This window comes from Lipophrys pholis (genome assembly GCF_963383615.2).
Source record: "Lipophrys pholis genome assembly, chromosome: 2".
Taxonomy (NCBI): Eukaryota; Metazoa; Chordata; class Actinopteri; order Blenniiformes; family Blenniidae; genus Lipophrys; species Lipophrys pholis.
Genome location: NC_137636.1, coordinates 14,056,374 through 14,077,366, shown reverse-complemented (window position 1 = coordinate 14,077,366; position 20,993 = coordinate 14,056,374). Strand labels below are relative to the sequence as shown.

The window sequence follows — 20,993 nt, the reverse complement described above, 5'->3', positions numbered from 1 at the left end:
CGAGTAGTGAAATGAGACTTTCTCCACCTGTGTGAGCAGCTCGGGTTTTTTCTCCTTGCGTTAGTGCATGATGAGTGGTGATTTGAGGGCTGCAGATTAGTGGTCTTTTTTTTCTTTTCTTCTTTTTAGCGTTTTCATTGATGGCAGCATAGTCTTGCTGAAGATGAATGTTTTGTCGAGGAAATGTCCTTCTTCAAAAGTCACAGTCCCCCACATTTATTCCTGGAAGCTGCCAGCAACCAAAGCCCTCCTTCAGGCCACTAAAGACTTTGTTCCTCAGTATCTGCTCTCTGGTAGTTATTACAGCTTCTAAAGATACATACATTTGAAGTGCATGTCATAGTACCACATCTTAAGTGTCCAGAATTGTCATAAATATAGAAATTTTTTTTTATGAGCTCTTGGGTTTTTTTTTTTAGTTTTTTTTAGAACAATGGTGTATCTCTGACACAGTCTGCACCAATCATCCAATCCCTTTACATTTACATGCCACAATGTACAAGATGCTCAGTGTGCTAAACCCATTACATGCATTGTAAATGAATTCAAAAACATTATTGGCCTTGTCCAAGCTTGTTTGGCAGCTCTCTCTCCATATTGTGCTCTCAGCTAACAGTTTGTACTATGTCGTGTTTTGGACGTACATCTCTGCCTCCCTGTTCTGGGTAGTGACGCCTGGGTTGTGTTTGTTTATTTGGGGATTCCAGGTCTCTCCCTAGTCTGCTCCAGGCTTCAGCTTGGAGAGCCCAACCGCCACGATTGATCCCAGCAGCTGGAGCGGCAGCGAGAGCCCTGCCGAGGACATGGAGAGGATGAGCGACTCGGCAGACAAGCCTGTAGACAATGATGCAGAGGGGGTGTGGAGCCCTGACATTGAACAGAGCTTCCAGGAGGCCCTGGCCATCTATCCTCCATGTGGGCGCAGGAAGATCATTCTCTCTGACGAGGGAAAGATGTATGGTAAGTACAGATGTGTGCATGTGTTTGCTGAGTTTTAGCCAAAGCTTTGCTCATGCGGCTTTAGCTTTTTCTCATAGGTCAACAATAAGATGCTTCAAGGGGCGGTTTGACATTTTGGGGCATATTATTCTTTGCTGTCCTGAAAAGTGAGAGTACTCCCATTTGCCCTTAATTATGGGCTCTTTCAGCAGAGCCTTAAGGGCTGAAAGCATGAGGGACACAACTGTCTTGAATCTGTCCAACAGTTACAAAATTCACTTGCCCTCTGAATGACTGACACCTGCCCACTGAAGTGAAACTGAACCTACTGACTATTTCTCCTGTAATAGTTTTATATATATTTATATATATGTAGTCCACCTCGTTCACAGAAAAGACTATAGGTTGTTTTTGTCTTTCATAGTATGTTAGTATGAAATAATAACTCACTGGCTTCTTAAACTTGCACTAATTCATGTGTTTTAATGAAAATCTGCACCATTTGTGCACAGAGGTAATGTAAAAAGATGGAGCTGCTGAGTGTTGTTGTGCACAACTCAAAGGAAGCCACTTTTCTTTACTCCTTTCAACACTGGTTGAAGGCAAACTCAAGTCTTCTGTGGATGACCAGTTCGGCTCCACAAACACATGAAAAAAATTGTCAGGGCCTCAACCTTGACAGCAAAAGACAACAATCATGGAAGCTGTTTATAGCAGATGCAGCTTTTGTGTTCTTTTGCACGCACATTGGCTAGGTGGAAAGCTACAAAAGTAATACATGGTTCCTCAATGCAATATTGTTGTAGTTCATGTTTTGAAGCTTTTAAGATACGAAAGAACTGAAACCTTTATTTGTGTGATTTTCCGCATCAAGTGATTATTGTTTATTTTCCTCCCAGCTTTAATTTTAATTGGTAAATGTTCTGTAATTTCATGTAAAATATCCCAAAAATGTGTTGCCGAATTTTTGCCTAAATATACAAAAATCTGGCTATTTTGATACTTAATTTTTTTTGCCACTATTTTCTAAACTTGTTTAAAATGTTATTGGAATTTTTTAATTATGAAAATAAGACAGTAAAAGTGTTTTCCAAATGTTGAAGTATTCCTTTAATGAGGGAAGTGCGCATTACATGGCTGTGCCCAGTAATCAGATATACGACTGTGATGGTTACCATACAGCCACTACTCTGGTTCACAGAAGTGCAAGTTTATAAGTAAAGCAGCATGAACTATTAGCCGGTAGCAGATGGTACTGTGGCTGCCACCAGCTGTGCCCCCTCTTCTCCCTCCTCTTCCTCCCCCATTCCTGGCTGGGTGATGTCATGGAAAGAGAGAATATTTTCTCTCTGTGGTGTTGGACCGTCTCACAGCCTGTCAGTGTCAAGTGAAAGCAGAAAGCCCCTCAGAGCATTCGCTTGCAGCTGTCATGTGACCCCCTCCGGCCAAACAAAATGTAAATTCTAGGAGTCGCTGTGAGACCCCTGAGTTGCCACTACAAAGAAGGGGGCTCAGACAACAGGACCCTCCCTACTTTCTTGTCCTCATATTTCCCCGTACCCACACAGAGCGAGGCTGCCAGCAAAGCTGCTCCTCTGCTGTAGATTAAAGCATGACAATTTGTTTTCTGCAGTTTTAAATGAGCAATGCCTGCCTCTCTCCTACTCTGCAGAGAATCTGACTGTTACAAATGGTCAGCCTTTTAAAGACTCTTTGTTTAGAAATGTTCTTTTTATTATTTCAACTGCAGTGCAAATAATGTTTGTTGATTTACGCTTGGCTTATATATATATATATATATATACAGACACACACACACACTTTGAAATAAAATCCCAAATAAACTAAGTGATTATTTTGTAAGCCTTGAATTTGATAGACTTTTAAACTGGAAATGAAAAGCTGAAATCTACCCTTTTCAGAAATACTTGAACTGAAAAATGCTGCCTTTAAAGTCCCCTGACCCTCTCCCTGTAACAAACACAAATACTTTCTTTGTAGCGTTCAATCTACCTCAAAATGTAGTGAAGAGAGTAGAGACCACAGTCGGGTTGAATAGAGGTCCATCCTGCCAGATGTGCCGTGTATCTGGTTACAGATGTCTCACCAGTCCGCCGAGTCCTTGGGTTGCATCTTTGTCTTACTGAAAGAAACCTGTTAAAAACAATAGTTCAATGATTTTCATCCATCCTCGCTTGACGAAACCTAAAAGCAATGCCTGCAGGGACCAGTAATGCTTTACGAATATGTGTGAAATGAAAGCTAAGTGCCTGTGTATTGTTTATTTCTTGTCATTTTTTGCTATTTTTGATTGCAGATGCAGTAGCCCTTTAAATAACATATTAGAATCTGTTGGGTGTATTTAGCAGATTGCTGGTGGTCTGATGTATGGGTTCTTTTTCTAGGGACAGCGCCTTTTGTTCAGCAACTGTTGCTGCATTTCAGTGCCAATCCAATCATGCCATGAACTGTGACAATTCCCCCAAACCAAGGAGGTGCCATGGGTCTGTGTTAAAAACAAAAAGGGGTATTTTTTTTTTTTTTTTTTTATGAATTCAAACAGATGGAGGCAGTCTAGTAGTAAAACAGAGGATACTGTGTATATAATCAGCTTGAAGGAAAATATATTTGTATAAGTATTCCTGTGCAGTCACTCCTACAGAGACAGTTTGTGCATGTGGCTGTACAGGACCTGAAATGCTGACATGCAGGCATCAGGTCAGTCTTCCAGCACAATGCTGATGCCTGTGTTCACTCTGAAGTTAGAAATGTTTTGTAGGCACATCACATGAATTATAGCCACCAGTTGTGTAATGAGGGAGTGTCTATTTTAATTATCTCAGTGATCAAAATGACAAACTCAGCTGGCATCTTATGAGCTTAAAATGAACAACCAGGGCAGCCTACTAAATTTAAATCTAGGTGACTGACTTAGGCAATCACTTGAGGAAATCTAATAACTGACTGATAGAAATTCCAGTATTTGTTGCTTTTTAAAATATTATTTTCAAAATTAATGTCCTCAAGCAGTTCACACAATGTCAAGCTACGTTTTAGCTTTTGATTTGCTCCCTTTTCTTCCTATTTTATTTGTGAGCAAATAACACAAATTCTTAAATGCTGTCATAACAAATGTTTTCACATGCCTACCATCTGAAGGACAACGTTATGTTAATACTATTTGAAAGCTTAAGTTATTTTTTTTCCCCCCTTGCTATATTTCGGGTCAAAACCTTCAACATTGCGAGGTATTCCAAGTATTCCATGGGTTGTACGCTGTTAAGGTCACTGAATTCATACTGAGAGAAAACACAACTGTATTAATAAACTACTGTTTACAATAACTTTTCAAGTATAACACTTCAAATTGGTGTTACATTCAGATGTTACTACTCTCCAGCTTGTGAACAATGTGAAGCACTCCAACAGGTGGGCTATTGTCTATATGCCACTTTTTCACACTCCATTGTAATAGTTCTTGGAATTACCATTATAAAAGCACTGCATCAGTTTTGAGTAAAACAACCAAACCTGGCAGCTTTGTACAGTCCACTAACATATAAATGATTATTAGGTAATAGTAACATGTTTCACTAGCATCTCTGATGCACTAAAAAAAAAACTGAGACAACCAAGAAAGTCTACTCATAAATCCATGTAATCATTTTTTACCTGGTATGTAACGGTTTCGTTTTACATTCAATATGTTGCAGACTTTTAATTTGATAAGTGTGTTTATTATAAAGAAGGTAAATAAAAGTAAAAGTAGATTTATCGATCTATCGATCTAGCTTTTTTGCCTCCACTTATTATCAGTTCCTTGTATAACCTTCCAGGAAATATGAATGCAGGGAAACGTAACAGACACCTTCAATACCACTTTTCTTAGTCAAACAGTCAAAAAAAATCGAAGTTGATTCAAATTTTGTGAAACGCCACCCCCATAGCAAATATTCATACACTCATATTTGTCTTCATACACCCATCTAATCACACACAGTTAACTAGGCACATCGACAAGAAACAGATGTAAATATGAACATTTCTTTGTTCTACCATGTCACAAAATCTTCAGCTATTACATTGTGTCTGCAAAGTCTCATGTATAAAGTCACGCAAACGAAACAATTTATTTTGTTAAATTGTGTGACATTATTGTCATTTTCCAAATTCGTCTTTCTCAATGCTCTGTATTTCCTTAAAGACTTTCAGAGTTTAAAAAAAGGCGCTTTGTTATGCATGCAGGTTTGTACTATGGACTGATTGAACCCTAAAGCCCTGTCTGCAGGCCCTATGTAGATGCTGTGTGATTTTTAATTTACTGTTCCTTGTTAACTCTGCACCCCATTTGAAATGCCATCATAGATATTAAGTGACCAATGAAGTGGTCCTCTGTGCTTCTACAAGGAATTGATTTGTCTCAAACATCCAATGATTTGTTGGTTGTTTTTTTTCAAGGGGGGGAAGGGTTCTGCTAACTACGTTGAGGCTGATGTGGCACAGCTACCCGAGTCTGTAGGGTTTATAACAGAAACAGACAGACACCGCACAAAACCTCTTATGGCATCTGAGATGAAAGCCGGCCACAAGGAGACAGGTATTTTGTAGTTGAGAGACCCTGGGGATGGCATACTGCTCCATACACAGAGCTCATCACAAGAGGAGCCGCCCCGAGTGCCCTTAAGCCCTTTGTTATCCTGGGGTAGAGTGCAGTTAATTAGCAACAGTCTCTATAGCAACTGTGTTGCGGTACAAAACAATTTCTAATTTCTGCTTCTTAGCTTATTGTGGTGTTTACCTGAAGTGTTTCAGATGTGCCAGGACCAGTGTTAGCTGGCGCTGTGCCCATTATCTGAGGCAGGTTATGGCTGCATTGGAAGAAACTGTATAACCAACACTTATGTTGGCCCCAAAGTTTACTTGGTCGCGTATTCTAAAAAGTAAAGGGAAAGGAAGGGCATTGGCCCCTAGCCAAAGGCCTAAGTCTCTACACTTGCATAATCCACCTGCTGTGCTAGGCTGCATTCATTTATCTCAGAAATGGAGTTGATAAATGAAACAACACGCTTCACTCAGATTGTATGTTTATTCATTGAGCTATGTATTTGCACTACCCAGCAAGCTAAATGACATTGGTGAATCTTTCCTCTGTTACTGTTAAAAAAAAAAAAGAAAAAGGGACAAACAGATTGTTGCTCCATATACTGAGAAATAAATATTCAAATACAAACCCCACTTGGAGACTACACTGCATACATATAGGCTTTTTTCTTTCCTCGGAGACCGGACCACCTGTTGAGTATATGTCCATTTATAAAAGACTTTTCTGTAGTTTAGATGAAGACATAAAGATCCACCTCAGATGTATGAATTTCTTCCTTTCATATTTATGCCTCATGCACAGTAGAGGCGATGACACTATTCATTTCACACTTTCATTCAAAAAAATAATAAACGCAGTCTAGAAATGCACTGAATCCAGCCTCCGTAATACTCGCTTCATAGATTGCTGGACACTGCGCTTCAATCTGCACGTGTCTTTTGATGTAAAGCTTTTCCCATTACCATTCTGCTGTTTGCTCTGCCATCTCGTCAGTGATCCGGCCCAGACCCCTCCTGTGGGAACTAAGTGGCACTTGGTTTGCAGAGATGCCAAGGATGAGTTAGATATAATGAGCGGACCTGGCTTGCCCCCGATGGCCCAGCACTGTGCTCCTCTGGGGCTCGTCTCATCGGGCGGAGCATGCTCTGAGAGAGAGCGAGCGGACCTGATCCTCCCTGCTGGGCGGATAATGAGGAATTCTGGGATCAGCTCAGGCTCCCTGAGTCACCTGCATTCACTCAGAATGGAGTGTGAGGAACTTCATTGCAGGAGAGGCATCACACACCTCCAGAATAATCCCTCATTTGTTCCCCTGCCATTGTCGGTGCAGGAGGACTGTGTTTTCACATACATGGTAGTGAAAAAAGTCCAATTATTTTATGTCTTCCTCAAAAGAAGTAACTGTTGAAAGTGTAAATAGCATTGATGCAGGTATGATGAGGAAAGGAACGAGTCATTTTGAGTTGCAAGAAGATTCAAGATTTTGAGGCTGGGTTGCGACAGTCTGGTTATTTATTCATAATGGATCACTATGGAGTCTTGTGCTTCTTTTCGCCTCTCAAACTGAAAAAAGCATGAACCCACCACTGTTTCAATGCATCAATAAGAACAAATATGTCTGCTCTGTAACCGTTTTCTTGAAGAAAGGGAATAAATGCAACTAGATCAAAACTGGGTTTTTTTCTGTTACAGTTGAGACATTTTTCTATGTATTGATGTTAATTTGGTAACATACCTGACTTTATTACAAGGAGATAAATAATAATAAAGATGGAAAAAGACCAAAAGTCCAATATAATCTCATTTTCCCTCTGTAAATCCATGCACTTCGGTCATTATGCAGCGATCTGTACAGACAGTAGTACAAAAGACTTAAAGCGATTAGTCATTGAAGGCACGTTTTATATGATTGAACTGTATGTCTAGTCGAAAGCCTTTTATACAAGCTACAAGGTCTGCCATGTTGTAATTGTCAAACATGCAGTGTAAAACGTTTTTCCATTTATAATTTTGCATTAACCAGAGATTAATGACTCGCACAGTTGACTTGTATAATTGTCCATTTGTATTATTCTTTAATCAACTTTTTGTTGATGATTCTTCTACACATGCTATTTTGAGTGACGGGGAAGATGCACACATGGTTCCTGTACGTCCGCCCATTAGATGGTAGACAGCAGCTGACATCAACATCAAGCTAATGGATGATTCAAGATCAAGTTTAATCCATTTTGCTTTTCTACATATTTTTATCACATTGTCCACCTGTGTTTCTGCGGCTCTGAGAATGTGCAATTAATGGGACTCAGCTCCAAAATGGATCTACATTTAGAGCTTCCCTGTTGCTGAGCAGCAGAATTGATTTTGAAGTGCATGTTATTTCATGGCAGTCTGTTCAAGGGCCAGATTTCAGCTCTAACTCGTGTCCGTGTTGTGGTGACCAAGCATAACATGTTGTGACTCGTGTGAGATTCCACTCTCCTGCACACAGGCTGGTGTTGCCACTGGGTTCATGCCTCATAGGGCTGCTCAGCACAGGCAGTGCTGATAGAGGAAACCAAGGTGTGGGCAGCCGGATGCAGGGCTACAAGGAAAGCTGTGTTGTATTTGGTGCTATATAAATAAAGTTGAATTGAATTGAAAAAGGTTGCTAGTACAAAAGCGTTGAGCTTTTCAGGTCTGCCATTTTCACTCTTTATGTCATCAAGTGCAATTACAGCTTTATTTGAAAAAAAAAAAGTTGGTGGTAACTGAGGTTATGAACTCAGGGCCTCATGCAAATATTCAGAGCAACAGTGTATAATGCTTTCATAATAGAACATTTGAATTATTGGAATGAGTCTGTCTACTATTATATTTTTGCTCTTAATTCATTGGCGTATGGATGTAATGTCATCAGATTTTTGATTTCTACAACATGGAATTCTAGATCTGCAATAAAAAGCAGTTAAACCAACTGATCCGTGAGGTTGTGTTTGAGATTTCCTGACTGGCTGTGTGGAAGTGTTTGCTCTGTGTATGGTGAGATAGCAGGCTGTGGCTCTGTGCCTGCCTGAATCAGGAGAACACGGGGTGTGTCCCTGCTCTGAGGTCTGTGTGAGGCCCTCTGAGCCAGGCTTCTGGTTTCAGGTTGCATGTTCCCAATTGGCTGCTTTTGTTTGACTAAAACACAGCCAGACTCTGGGCTTCTTAAAGATGCAGTGTCACTTTTTTTGTGCTCTGTTCATGGAAAAAAAAAAAAAAAAAAAAATCATCTGTTTCATGCTGATTACATCACATCCCATTGATGAAACACTTTTATTCTGATGAGATCATCTCATACTGATGGGACCATTTCGTGTAATCAACATATGAATGGCATCTGAATGCCACTGTTATGCTCTCATCCAGAGCACAGGGACTACTCTCCATTGCTAACACAGGCGGTCATCTTTTTTTTTCTTTCTTTCTTTCTTTCTTTCTTTTTTTTTTTTGCTGTTAGTTGAATGAAGAATGGCCTCAGCACTGAGCAGCATCGCTGAAAACAAAGTCAGCGAAATAGACACGGAATTAACATACTTAATGCTAATACTAAGATCCAACTGTAGGACTTGATATAACCAACATTCAGTGCAAGATTCCTGTTTTTATGTTGTGACCATCTGAGTTATTTTTCATTAACTCTTTGGTACCTTGCCTCTCTCTCCGATCTAGAATTCAATTATAACTTTTTTTTCCTTAAGACTCTCCCAGCCTGTGCTCGTGATTACAAAAGAATGTGATACTCTGCAGCCCATTATGAGCACAAAGTTTGACTTTTCATTTATACGTATCGGTCGCAGCCAACATGTCTTCCTTTGTGCTCAGATGCCGAATTGATCCTGAGAGATTGAAAATATTGATTTGACTCAGTGTCTTACTTTGTTGTGGAGAAGGGGGCAGTGTACCTTCCTGACTGTTAGCGCCATATTCACACATTGGACTTGCCACACAGCCAGTTCCTCGGGAGACTCATAATTACAGCCGTCCTTTCAGATTAGTACAGCAGCCTGTCCAACTGTGGCTTCACTCCCTGGTCATTTATTTCATCCCTTTCCTCTCCTGAGAGGCAGACCTCAACACAATGACCAGGCCAGCTTCTACAATAATGTATGTGATGATAAACACAGTGGCTCCTAATTGATAGAGTGATTCAGACACGGGCTGGCTGTGCAAATTGGTCCCCTGTGAGTATATTGCACAGAGTTGGGACTCGCGGGTTTCTGCTCTGGCCTTATTTGAGAAGCGGAGAGCGGAGAGAGAGGAAATAGAATGGGCTGGACCTGCTGAGTGATAAAGAGGCTGTCTTTACGTCTGAATACAGGCACAGTTCAGCAGAGGTTGGCTGCTGTAATCCCCTCAGTGTCTCCAGGAAGGCTCAGGTTAGTGACCTGCTGCTTTGTGATGTCTTGTAAGATTTTGAGAGAACACCTCACCTTTAATCCCCCACTGCTCAGCTAACACATTAGCTCAACCGCTCCCGACCCAGCCCCAGCAATAAAGCCTTTTATCTGGCTCAGTAAGGTCATTTGAAGTTAAGTATTGATTTCTTTTGGTGTCCAGAGAAAAATGGATTTTTAAAAAGCTGTTAATTACAGTTGCACACTGCAGTATATGGAGAACTTAATTTTCGTGACTGGATTTTAAAAACCTTAGTGTTATCAGTTTACTTTAATGTCTGAAATGTCTGTTGGCAGGGCTTCAATTTGCACTTGGAAGAAAAGCCGAATGTCAATTCTTGAAATAAAATTACACTGCACTGAGGAGGAGGAGTGGTATGCACGGGAAACAAATTGAGTACATAAAGAGTTTGACCTGACCGTCCCCAAAGAGATTATAAATTCACAAAATTTGAATGGAGGTGTGCTGAGTGAGCAGTTCTTTATGAATGAATTAGCAGTTAACACTGAAACACTGCTGAGCAAATATATTATTAAAGATATTTATTTGCTTTTAAATGCTTTTGATTATTATTATTATTATTATTATTATTATTATTATTATTATTATTATTATTATTATTATTATTATTATTATGCAGTCTTGACCTCCTAGACTGTTGGGGACTCGGGTTCAAATCCAGTTTAAGTTCATCTGGTGTAAAAACTAAGTCTGTGGCGCAAGTTACATTCTGTGTGTGTAATGGGAGCAGCCAAAGAATAAAATGCCTCAGTTATATCTCAAAGTCTAACAAATGTCATCGTTAAAAGTACAAAGTAAGAGTCACACAAAGTGGAAAAACCCACTCAGTATTTTGCCCCTATCTGCCTTTACTTCATAAATTCCCAGACTTTGAAGTAGAGGGGAAAAAAACCTGCTCTTAATTGTAGGCTTTCTTTCTTTTTTCTTTTTTTTTTTTTTACATCCTTGCTTTTCTTATCCAATGGTGGACTGAATGGAGCCGCTTCCTGTGTATATGGGAGGAACACCCATAGACATGGGAAGCCAAAACTGAGCGCCTGTTCGCATTTTATGAGACATTAAAAGGCTGCTCTGTGTAAATTGGAGAATGTTAAAAGATTACCATAATAATCACCTTCCACAGACTCCAGAGAGTGTTAATTTCTGACAAGTGAAAATGCTGCAGATTCAGTACGACAATAGAAAGTCGTGTACGTGTGTGTGGTGCACTTGTTGCTTGTTGTTGGGACAGAATTAACAGCTGAATAAAAGAAACGCATGCAGTCAGTTTGTGTGACCACAAAGCGCAGAGCTTTCCATTTCAGCCCGCAGGCATTGGGATTTCTTGTCGTGCGTGTGTGTAGGAGGAAGTGGGTTTATTTCTATTGTGCCTCAAAGAATAGCGTGAGTGTTGGTGATCATCACAGCCTCACACATACATCTGGCCTTGAAGCCTTTCTTATGCTCCCACATTTTTAATGCAAAGGCTCAATGATACGCCAAGGAACAGCACTTCATGAAGCAGGTGGTGCACTGGAGTCGGATAATCTTTTAACATCCTCATGAGATTTCTGCCACTGAAGAGGGCTTGATCACCCTGGAGCTCTGACCTGGATTATTCCCCAACACATAGAATAGACCAGTGCCACGCCTTCCTCTGGAAACACCTGCTGGCTCTGGCCAGCTGCAAACATTTTATATTTAGTTGTACTTGACTAAGCATACATAAATGGCTTATTGTGTTTTCATCCTTTCTGTTGTGCATGCTTTATTTCTGTGAGATTATTCATCGGAGTGTGTCAGCATAGTTTTCGACCCCAGTCAGAACTAACATAATGCTACAGTGATAGCCTGCTGTCTCCCTACCAAAAAAGGACACTGTCAGTTTTTCTTTTGAAGCCACAAGTCACAGGTTCCCCTCCGCTTGGCAAGCTGTGGTTTCCCATTGATATTTCAAGTAAAGGGCTTCCTGCCTCCTGCCTCCTGCCTCCTATTCCCGAAACCTGGGACGAATGCCTTCATATTGTTGGTTTAGTGTATTGTGATGCTAATGTCTGTCTGAGACCCTTGAGTCATCTATCACGGATGACAGGAAAGCTGGGGCCTTTGTGTTGGTCCACTGCCCCCCTCTCACACACACACACACACACACACACGCGCACGCGCATTTAGGTAGTGAACACAGGAACAAATTGTCTTAAGAAAAATAAAACTAATCTTCCTCGCATTCTGCAGGGAGTAACTTTTTTGTTTTTTGTCATTTTCAACATTGTGCTTCATTTTTGTAAATTTTTTTAAGGAAATGTTCAAAACCACAAACAGGAATTGTGGATGCAATGAAATATCTGACAGTCAAACAGAAAGTCCATTTACAAGGGAATAATACAGAAAGGAGCAGAAGGTACTCTCATGTGAGAATATGTCCTTATCTTTGCTTAAATAACAAAACGTTGCTCCGAAAATTGAAAAGTCTGCTCATTTCTGTCGATGCGAGCAATTGCATTGATATAAAAATAATAGTGGAAACTAATACTTCAGAATGCTCAAGTTCAGGAAAACCAGTGAATCTCCACATTTTATAATGTAGTCTTTTCCCCCCTCTTATTCCTTCAATATTTTTACAGATTAGTTGGTAATGGTTTCTCACTTTTCAGATACAATTGAGAAAACTAATGCTACTAAGACTGAAAAGAGCCCACTAGTATATTGTCATATCGATGTCCAAACATCACTCTTCACAGGAAGAATATTCCGTTTTATCATCTGAAAACAGTAAATATGTGAAGATGATCACGTTGAAGCAGCTAAAGCCATCTCATCTCTTTTTAAATGGTGATCTGTGTTTTTCTTTTTAACCGGTGCTACTAATGATGGAGTTTCTGTTTTAGATTCAGTGATGAACTAATCATATGTAGCTGTAGTTTAAGGTTAAGACATTATGAAGATTAAATTATTCATTACATATTAGTGTTGAATGAAAAACTCAAAGAGTCATAGGGCTACAGGAGCCTCTGTTGTTCTATCCTGTTGTAAATATCCAGCTGTGGGACCATCAGTAATATTCACTCCTAATTTCAATTCACTTTGATGAAACTGTAACATGTTGGCTGAAAAGATGGAGGATTGAACAGAGAGTCCATGACAGATCCTCCTGGTGTGCTGAACAGGGTCACTTTTTCTGCTCTCGATTGAGCGGGGACATCCTCTCCCGCCTTGCTCAGGGAATAAGTGGCGTGGAAGAAGCCACACACATGCCTGCAATCTGCCGACTGATTCTCAGCCAGGCCGGACCCGGCGCTGTCTCATGGCAGAGAGCTGGGCCAGATGTTACTGTGGTTGTGCCTGCATTAGAGTGTGTGTGGGGGTGGTGGTGGTGGTGGGGCTGTGCTGTTACAGGAAGTGGATGCTTTTGAAACAGAAAAGAGAGAAAGAAATGACAGAACCAAGACAGTTAAATGGTTTAATATCCCATTACCTAAATTAACTCCAGTATTTATGTTATGTTCATGTTACTAATGTATAATTGGTTTGAATTCAGTGAAAATAGCTTGTATTCTTAGAGATCCACTGCACATTTATATGAAAAACTACACAACATGTAAGTCCACGCCTGCTAGTTTACTTTGTTTCATTCTCTATCGTTTTCTAATTTGTCTAGGATTGTCTGTAAAGGCCAAGTTTTGGTGTTTGTTTGTGCGAACTAGGGAGCAGGACTAACGATCCACTGGTCACACTGGGTGCAGTCGGTATCGGTTTCTTAAGCTTGGTTTACACCATCTTCCCGACAGCCATGGCAACCACGTTTCTGGCCACCGTGGACAAAATGGGATGGACGTGAGACAACGCAGGGGGACGAGATGGGCAAACGTAACAGGTCGTGGGTGCCGTGACAGATTTTTAAACTGTCAAAACACTTGCCGCGGTGCGTATGAGAAACTTAGTAGGCCGTAGCAAAACAGGATGAACGTCACAAAACGTGGCAGCACATAACTGGCCGTAATAGAACTTGGAGGCGGTCCGTAGTGGGACGGGAAGGTTGTGTGTTTCCCGGCATCCCATGCTATTTCCACGTTTTGTCACGTTCCGTTACGTTTAGTGCGTGCTCTATCATTGCTGTTTCACGGTTGCTTGGCGTTTTCTCACGTCGCGCCGTGCTTCGTCACGGCTCTCACGGCAAGCTGCGGTGTATGGTAGCCATTTCATCACGTTCAGTCGCAGGTTGTCCCGGCATGTGATGGGTTTGTGGACCCCAACGCGTTGCGTTCTACTACGGTCTGCCACGACGCGCACGGTCTTGGAGGAAGTATAGAAAAGACGGGCCCGGGAGGGGAGTTTCATTCGAGTGTGAGCGAGCAACGACAGAACACCTTCTACAAGCTATGCCACCGTGATAGACCGCGGGATGAACCGTAGTGCGCCTTGGAGCCTCCGGGATTCAGCAGCCACTTTCCCGCCACGGTCCATCACGGATGCTGTGACAGACCGTGAAGAAACTTGTGAAGACTAGAAATACAAAGAAAAAATTGGCCAAAATCCCACGGCGCGCTACGTTTCAGGGACTTTGAAGAAAACACTACAGCTTCCAGCCGGTTGGTCTTAGTGTTGCCAACTGACATTTATGTCGAAACATCTGAATTATTTGCACCGGTCAAAATCAAAGCCTGATTCCTATACAGCCTTGTCATATCCTATATTTGGGTTTAGTTTAGATACTGAAGTCATTGTGGTGTCTTCAGATGGTCGTGTGAGTGTCGTTCAAATGGTAGTTCCGAAAGTGGAGGGGTTGTGGGATTCACAGGGATGTGAAGTTATTTCTGGGTGTGGTGTCTCTAAAGTTGCTCCACAGAGGACTGTGGAGAAAAAAAACCCTCCATTGTTATTCACACCAGAGGGAGCCGGTCCTGTGTTTCTTGTGGAAAAGATGCTGAGGGCTAAATTGGATTTCTGACTGAATGAGGAGTCGGCTACTTGGAGACGATCTAGAGAAAGTTGAGCCACCGTCTCTTCGCGGGGCTGCCGTTGGAGTGCCTGCCATTCATATGTCTGGGATCCTCCAGAGTCATTGAGATTCAGAGAGCAAGTTCACAGTGGCCAGGTGGAGGGCTCCTCTGCCAGCTGCTGAACAGAACAAATCTGCTCTGGGGTAACACTATAAATATTTAATCCTCTTCCCGCTGCTTTGAGTGACAGAACCCCCCCCCCCCCCCCCCCCCCCCCCCCAGAAAGGGTTAATTTTCTCAGCCCCTCTCCAGACTGCTACAAGGACTTTGCTTAACCCTCAGAGACAGACTTAGAAGTAATAATACGAAAACTTCTCAAAACAGAGAACGGGCTTCATTGAAAATGCCAGCGAAGCAAGAAACAAAACAAACTAGAAGAGTTAGTTGTAGAGGTTTTATACCGCACTTCAGCTCTTTTCAACTTCTTCAGAATGATCCTGAAAGGGACTTTTCCCTAAGCCAATATGCCAAATGTAAAAGGTACCAGCCTTATTTGACAAATATTACATTCTTTGTTCTTTAAAATAGTATAATTAGGAATTATACATTTATTAGGAATTCACAACAGGTCACTAACAATCCAAGTATTTCACATTAAGTCTTTTTTTAATATTACAATTAACAATCGAAGATTGTACGGTCACATTGGATAAATCAAATAAATAATAACGTGATAAATTGTTGCACACACATTCTCACAGCTCTACAACATAAAGGACAAATCCATACTGTTTTTCTTACAAGTGTGTAAGATTCAGTTTGTGCCCTCAGACTCACTGTAGCTGTTGTCAATAGAAGATTTTTCTTTCACTGTTAATGTCTCAGCTTTCAACTCTTTAGGATATATCCAATGTTTGTATTGTAAATCCACACATATTTTGGCTGAAACCAGGCGGATTCGTTGTTTGTCAGAAAATAATTCTGGGTGATTTCATCATTTCTTTGCTGCTTTCTGAGAAATTCAGTTCCTTTTAAATTTTCAGGTGGAAACAGTAGACATACCTAGTCCTTAATATGGACAGTGCCATTTTTTTTCTTTTCCCCCCGCAATTGTTGTTTTGCAGCACAAACACAGGCAGGAAAAAATACAGGCTAGCCAGGACCCACTGGGCTTTTTTTTTTTTTTCCAGCCTGGTGAAAAGAATGAATTATTCAACAGTAAGCAAGCTTTCAGCTGGCCATTTGTGCGCTTTGATCTAGGAATCAGGAGTTTGCATGAATGCCTGTATTGTCATGTTGTGTTTCCACAGTGTGTGAATTATTGAAAATAGCGCAGGTCCCCGTTTCACCTGGTAAAGTTTACACTGTGGGCCCACTGGACACGGAGGCTGGAACAGTAAATCCCCAGGTGTTGTTTATTTCTACTGTCAGGTCACATGATGGTTTTCACTCAGGCTGTCCCTGCCAAAATGTTCAGAGTGAAAAGAGCTGCAGGGTCAACCAGCAAACTGGAGCTCGACATTAAGCCCACCCCTCCCACCGCCGCTACTACACAATGTGTAGGCGTGGCACACAGCCAGGTGTTGTACAAGGACAATGGATCTGGTTGCTCAGGAGAGAATAGAGCGTGTTTATTTGAACGCACCACTTCTATGAAAGCTAGAACGTAAACCTTTGCGATGATTACTCAATTCAAGAACCGATAATCATATCTTATAAGCCTTGAAAAAAACTACAACTTTTTTATTTACCTTGTTGAATTCCTGTATATTTTTGTTTAACCCTTTTATAGAGCAAGTGACCATATGTTGTATTTTTCTTGTTTCTTTTCAATCCACCTATCTTAAGTTTAAAACAATTACAAAATAAATCGCTTTCTGTTAAAAAATTACATTTTGTACAGGACACTAGTACCATGTGGTGATAAGGATGAGACAATAGGACAGAGAGCTTTTTGAAGACATCCACTGAGAAGTTTAGCATAGTCAGAGATTTCTTCAACTGAAACTTGTGAAATTTAAAGAAACAAAATTTGGATCCGTTTTGTAACATATCATTAACATTTGAAATATTCTTCAGCAACAATTGAGTGTGGAATTTCTCAATGTTTAAGCATTTCAATGAGTTCCTTATAAAGGGTGAATACTGTAATTGAAAGTAATGATGAAAGTTATGACTGATATATTTTAGATCCATTAAAAGAATAATAATTGAAACAGCTGGTTGCTGATGTATTAGTTTGTTGGTTGGAGATAATTCAGAAGGTCGATGGCACATGAGGGATGATGTCTGTTGAATAGAGTCCTAATGATGACAACACCATAGCTCCTATTGTTAATAGTAACAATAATAGTAAAATAGGCAGGCTCTTTTTCATAACTTCTTATGTTTTTAGCTGGAACAAAAAAATTATTGCATTAAGGACACTGGTTAATTCTATTTAAGTCATCAACGGTTTGTTTTGAAATTATAAAAAGACAATCCTAATTAAAATAGGCAACTTTCCTTTTCATTTGCTTGTCTTTTTTCAGACAAAGGTGACAAAAATGTACTCGTTCTGTAAGATTTTGAAGTACAAGCAGACGAAAAACAAGATTTAGAAATCATATATCATCACCAAAATCAGGCGTTTCATACATTTCATAGCATTTAAAAAAAATCTAAAATAATTGAAGATGTAACTGGCTGTTTAATCATTCACAGCAAGCCAACTTTCAGCTGTAATTCGCGCTGCTTTTCAGAGACCAAGAGTCACATTCATTCAGTGCACTAAAGCATTAGTGCCTCGCAAGATGAAGCTCACATCTAACCACTCTTTTTTTCTTTTTTTTTTCTTCATACAAACAAAAGGTGGATTGAAAAGCATCGCTCACTGTCGTGCAGACACTAGATCTATCTCTCACGTCTGCTGTGGTATATATACATTTACGCCTTCACATTCTTTGAACCCTGGTGTGTTGCCATTGATAGAGAATGCCTTCCCTTCCGATTCCCTAAGATACGGCTTATTAGCACATGTTCGGTACTTTGTGGTCCCATTGTGTCATAACAAAAGTGAGTTCTTTAATTGATCACGAAGTAAAGGTAGAAAAATGTGTCATTTTAATGAGAGTTTGGTGAATTTCACAGAGGAGCAGAGCAGATCCATGGCGTTGGTTGGCTACAGCTGGACACATAATTAGAGTACCTCCTTACCTATAATTTGTGTAATAGTTTTGGTTGGCGGCATGTTATTACCATATGAAAGGCCTAAGCAGGGGTCATGAGCATTGCTACAGCAATTAGAGCAGAGCTGTGGGCAGAAGAATGTTTAGGGCCGTTGTTAATTAGAAATCTCTACAAAGATATGCTTTAATTATAATTTAGTCCAAACTGTGCTGTTTTAAGCCCAATATATTCAGCTGCTATTATTTCCTGTAATAGTATGAACAGCCAGGTCTGTTTCCTTTCAAAGCATTGGGCTTTGAAGAGAATGAGATTGAATTAGATTAATTTTAAAGGCTGGCTGCTACTGTGAGTTTTTATTTTTTTTTCATGCTAATTCAACATGGTGTTGTCACAGGGGGAAACTGGGTCTGGTTTGTTCAGGAGATGGACATGCATTCTGATTTGCATCTACTCACCATACTCTTCTCTTGTTTCAACGTCATTAGCCTCCAAATTCTAGTTTCATCATGTCTAGTTTGTATTTATAGAGGTGAAGCGCTTTAATTGACCCGTGGTTAAAGAGATAAAGGTACATTTTTCAAATTTCCCTGTTTTCTAAACCAAACCAAAGAGTCTGACTAAAACGCTGATATGCACATACATTTGTGAAAAGTGTGTGTGTGTGTTGTGTTCCCTTATCCAGGGTCCCCACAGCCGATCATATGATCCCATTGTTTGATTTGGCACAAGTTTTACCTTGGATGCCCTTACTCACTCACACAATGATTGTTAAGGGCTTTGCTCAGGGACTCGAACCAGCAAGTATCCCGATACAATCTCACTTCCCTCATGGCCACCACCGCTATTATTTGTGTATATTTGTAAAATCTTAAAACGTATGTGCGAACAATGAATTACTTGTGAGTGCATCAGAAATGTATTTGTGAACCATGAATGTATTTCTCGTATGTGTGCTTAATTGCGTGAGGTATGCAGAATGTTTTTAAGTGAAAACAGGCTCTTTAGGTCTTTGAATGCGTTTGTGTGTTGTTGTGTGTGATGACGTAACTTTGACACTGAGTTTGTTACATTTCACACAGAAAAGTCAAACCATTTGCGATATGAAATTCCCCCATACACACACACACACACACACACACACACACACACACACACACACACACACACACACACACACACACACACACACGCACATGTGTTTAAATGTGTGTGTATGTGTGCACGTGTCATAAATAAATTTTACTTTCTCTTCTTAAAGGTCGCAACGAGCTAATAGCCAGATACATCAAGCTTCGGACTGGAAAGACGAGGACCCGGAAGCAGGTAAGACTAAGACAGGAAAAGAGACGTCTCAGATGCCTGAGTGTCGGCGGCCCGTCAGATCTGAGCCTTTGCAGACTGTTGCCTTTGTTTCTGCATGAGAGAAACAAAGCAAGACAGAGAATAAGACAATGCTGAGCTGTCAAGGAGGCTCGAGAAGCTGACAAGTCCGCTGTCATTGCCGACTTGAACGTCCCTCAAGTGTGGCGTTCCCAAATTTGTCACTCCTCTGCGCATTTACATGTACACCGAAAATAGTTGTAGGCTTGAATGATAAACGGCTTAACATATATTATCCGCCTTTTATCTTTAAAACAATTTTTCTTATTTTATAGTACTGATATGTTACACACAACAGAGATAAGAAAGAGCATTACTGTCATTTGAAATGCAATTTGTTACAGTAGCTTTACATAGTTCCCCTTCAGAAGTGAATCTTAGACATGGTGCACTTTGGCTGAGTTGCATTAACATGGATTATCTGTGATCCGATGCACCAGTTGACCCCAAAAGGGTTGACGAGATCTATTAGCCCTTGCTGTTTTATGACATCCTGTCATTGGTAACATTACAGTTCTTGCTCTTTTTCACATGTATCTCTAATTTTTAGAGGTCGGAAGAGTCAATATGGAAGGAACCACTGGATGTTTGTATTTAAGCTACAAAATGTTTGACAGCCCAGATGGAGCTTCACTATGCAGTTGATTCATCTCCCCTTCTAACAGGAAATTCCCTGTATGATCACTGACTTGAATGGCAGTGACAAACAAGCCAGTGTCTCCAGTGACATTCGATCACTGTGTGTGAATTGATCAGTCTGGATCAGGGAGGCCATGTGGTTTGTCTCTCTGTAACACTTCTCCATACAGAATCAGACGGAGAGATTGTTCTGTTTTTTTCTCCTTTTATTTTTTTTTATTCTTATTTTTTTAAGTTTGTGTTGTTGGTTCAAATGTCATTTGCTATATGTAATCAATTCATTTATTTTAGGTGAAGCTAGAGTCAGTGGAAATGTTGTTTTTCTTTTTTTTTTTTCAACTAATTCTAGCTTTTCTTCCTATTCAAGTGTGATAATAAAAGTTGAATTTGAGACAACACACATTTGAATTGAGCTTCAAAGGAAACACTCGACTCTTTCTGTTTCTCATCTTCGGTGTGATTTGTGTTGATACTGCCAGTTGAGCACATTAATCTCCCTCTCAAGACTGTCATCAGCAATCATTATTTCTCTGTCAAACCACTACTTTTCAAGCGGCTCAATGTTCCACCTGAGAATAGATAATAATTTTGCAATGTATGAAGGTCGGCGGTAAACTTGGCCGGTGAAATGCCTCACCCAGCTCCCGTAAGGATACTAGACTAGCCCATTTTCATTCAGCACACAGCAGATCACATCTGTGTGCTCTTAATGTGTGCTAAAGGAGCCTGCATCCTCCTTAATCAGTTCACTTAAGTGACGACAACACACAGCATAACGCTTTATTGGCTGTTAGCTTGGTGTGTGGTTCGGAGATCCTTCTGTTATGCACCTTATCTCCCTGAAGTGTTTTCAAACAAAGAAATGTGTAATCCATTTTGTACTTTTATTTTGGTTCTTCTTGTTT

At 40.4% G+C, this 20,993-nt stretch overlaps 1 protein-coding gene across 1 annotated transcript in view; it reads left to right on the top strand.

Moving 5' to 3' along the window:
• Positions 1-757: 757 nt before the first annotated feature.
• The window catches only part of tead1b (TEA domain family member 1b), a 33,283-nt gene continuing 13,047 nt past the window's right edge, over positions 758-20,993 (top strand). Inside the window, exons 1-2 of the mRNA XM_080458833.1 lie at positions 758-960; positions 19,328-19,392. Coding sequence (XP_080314959.1) covers positions 804-960; positions 19,328-19,392 — 222 coding nt within the window. The 5' untranslated portion in view covers positions 758-803. The remainder of the gene's footprint in view (positions 961-19,327; positions 19,393-20,993) is intronic.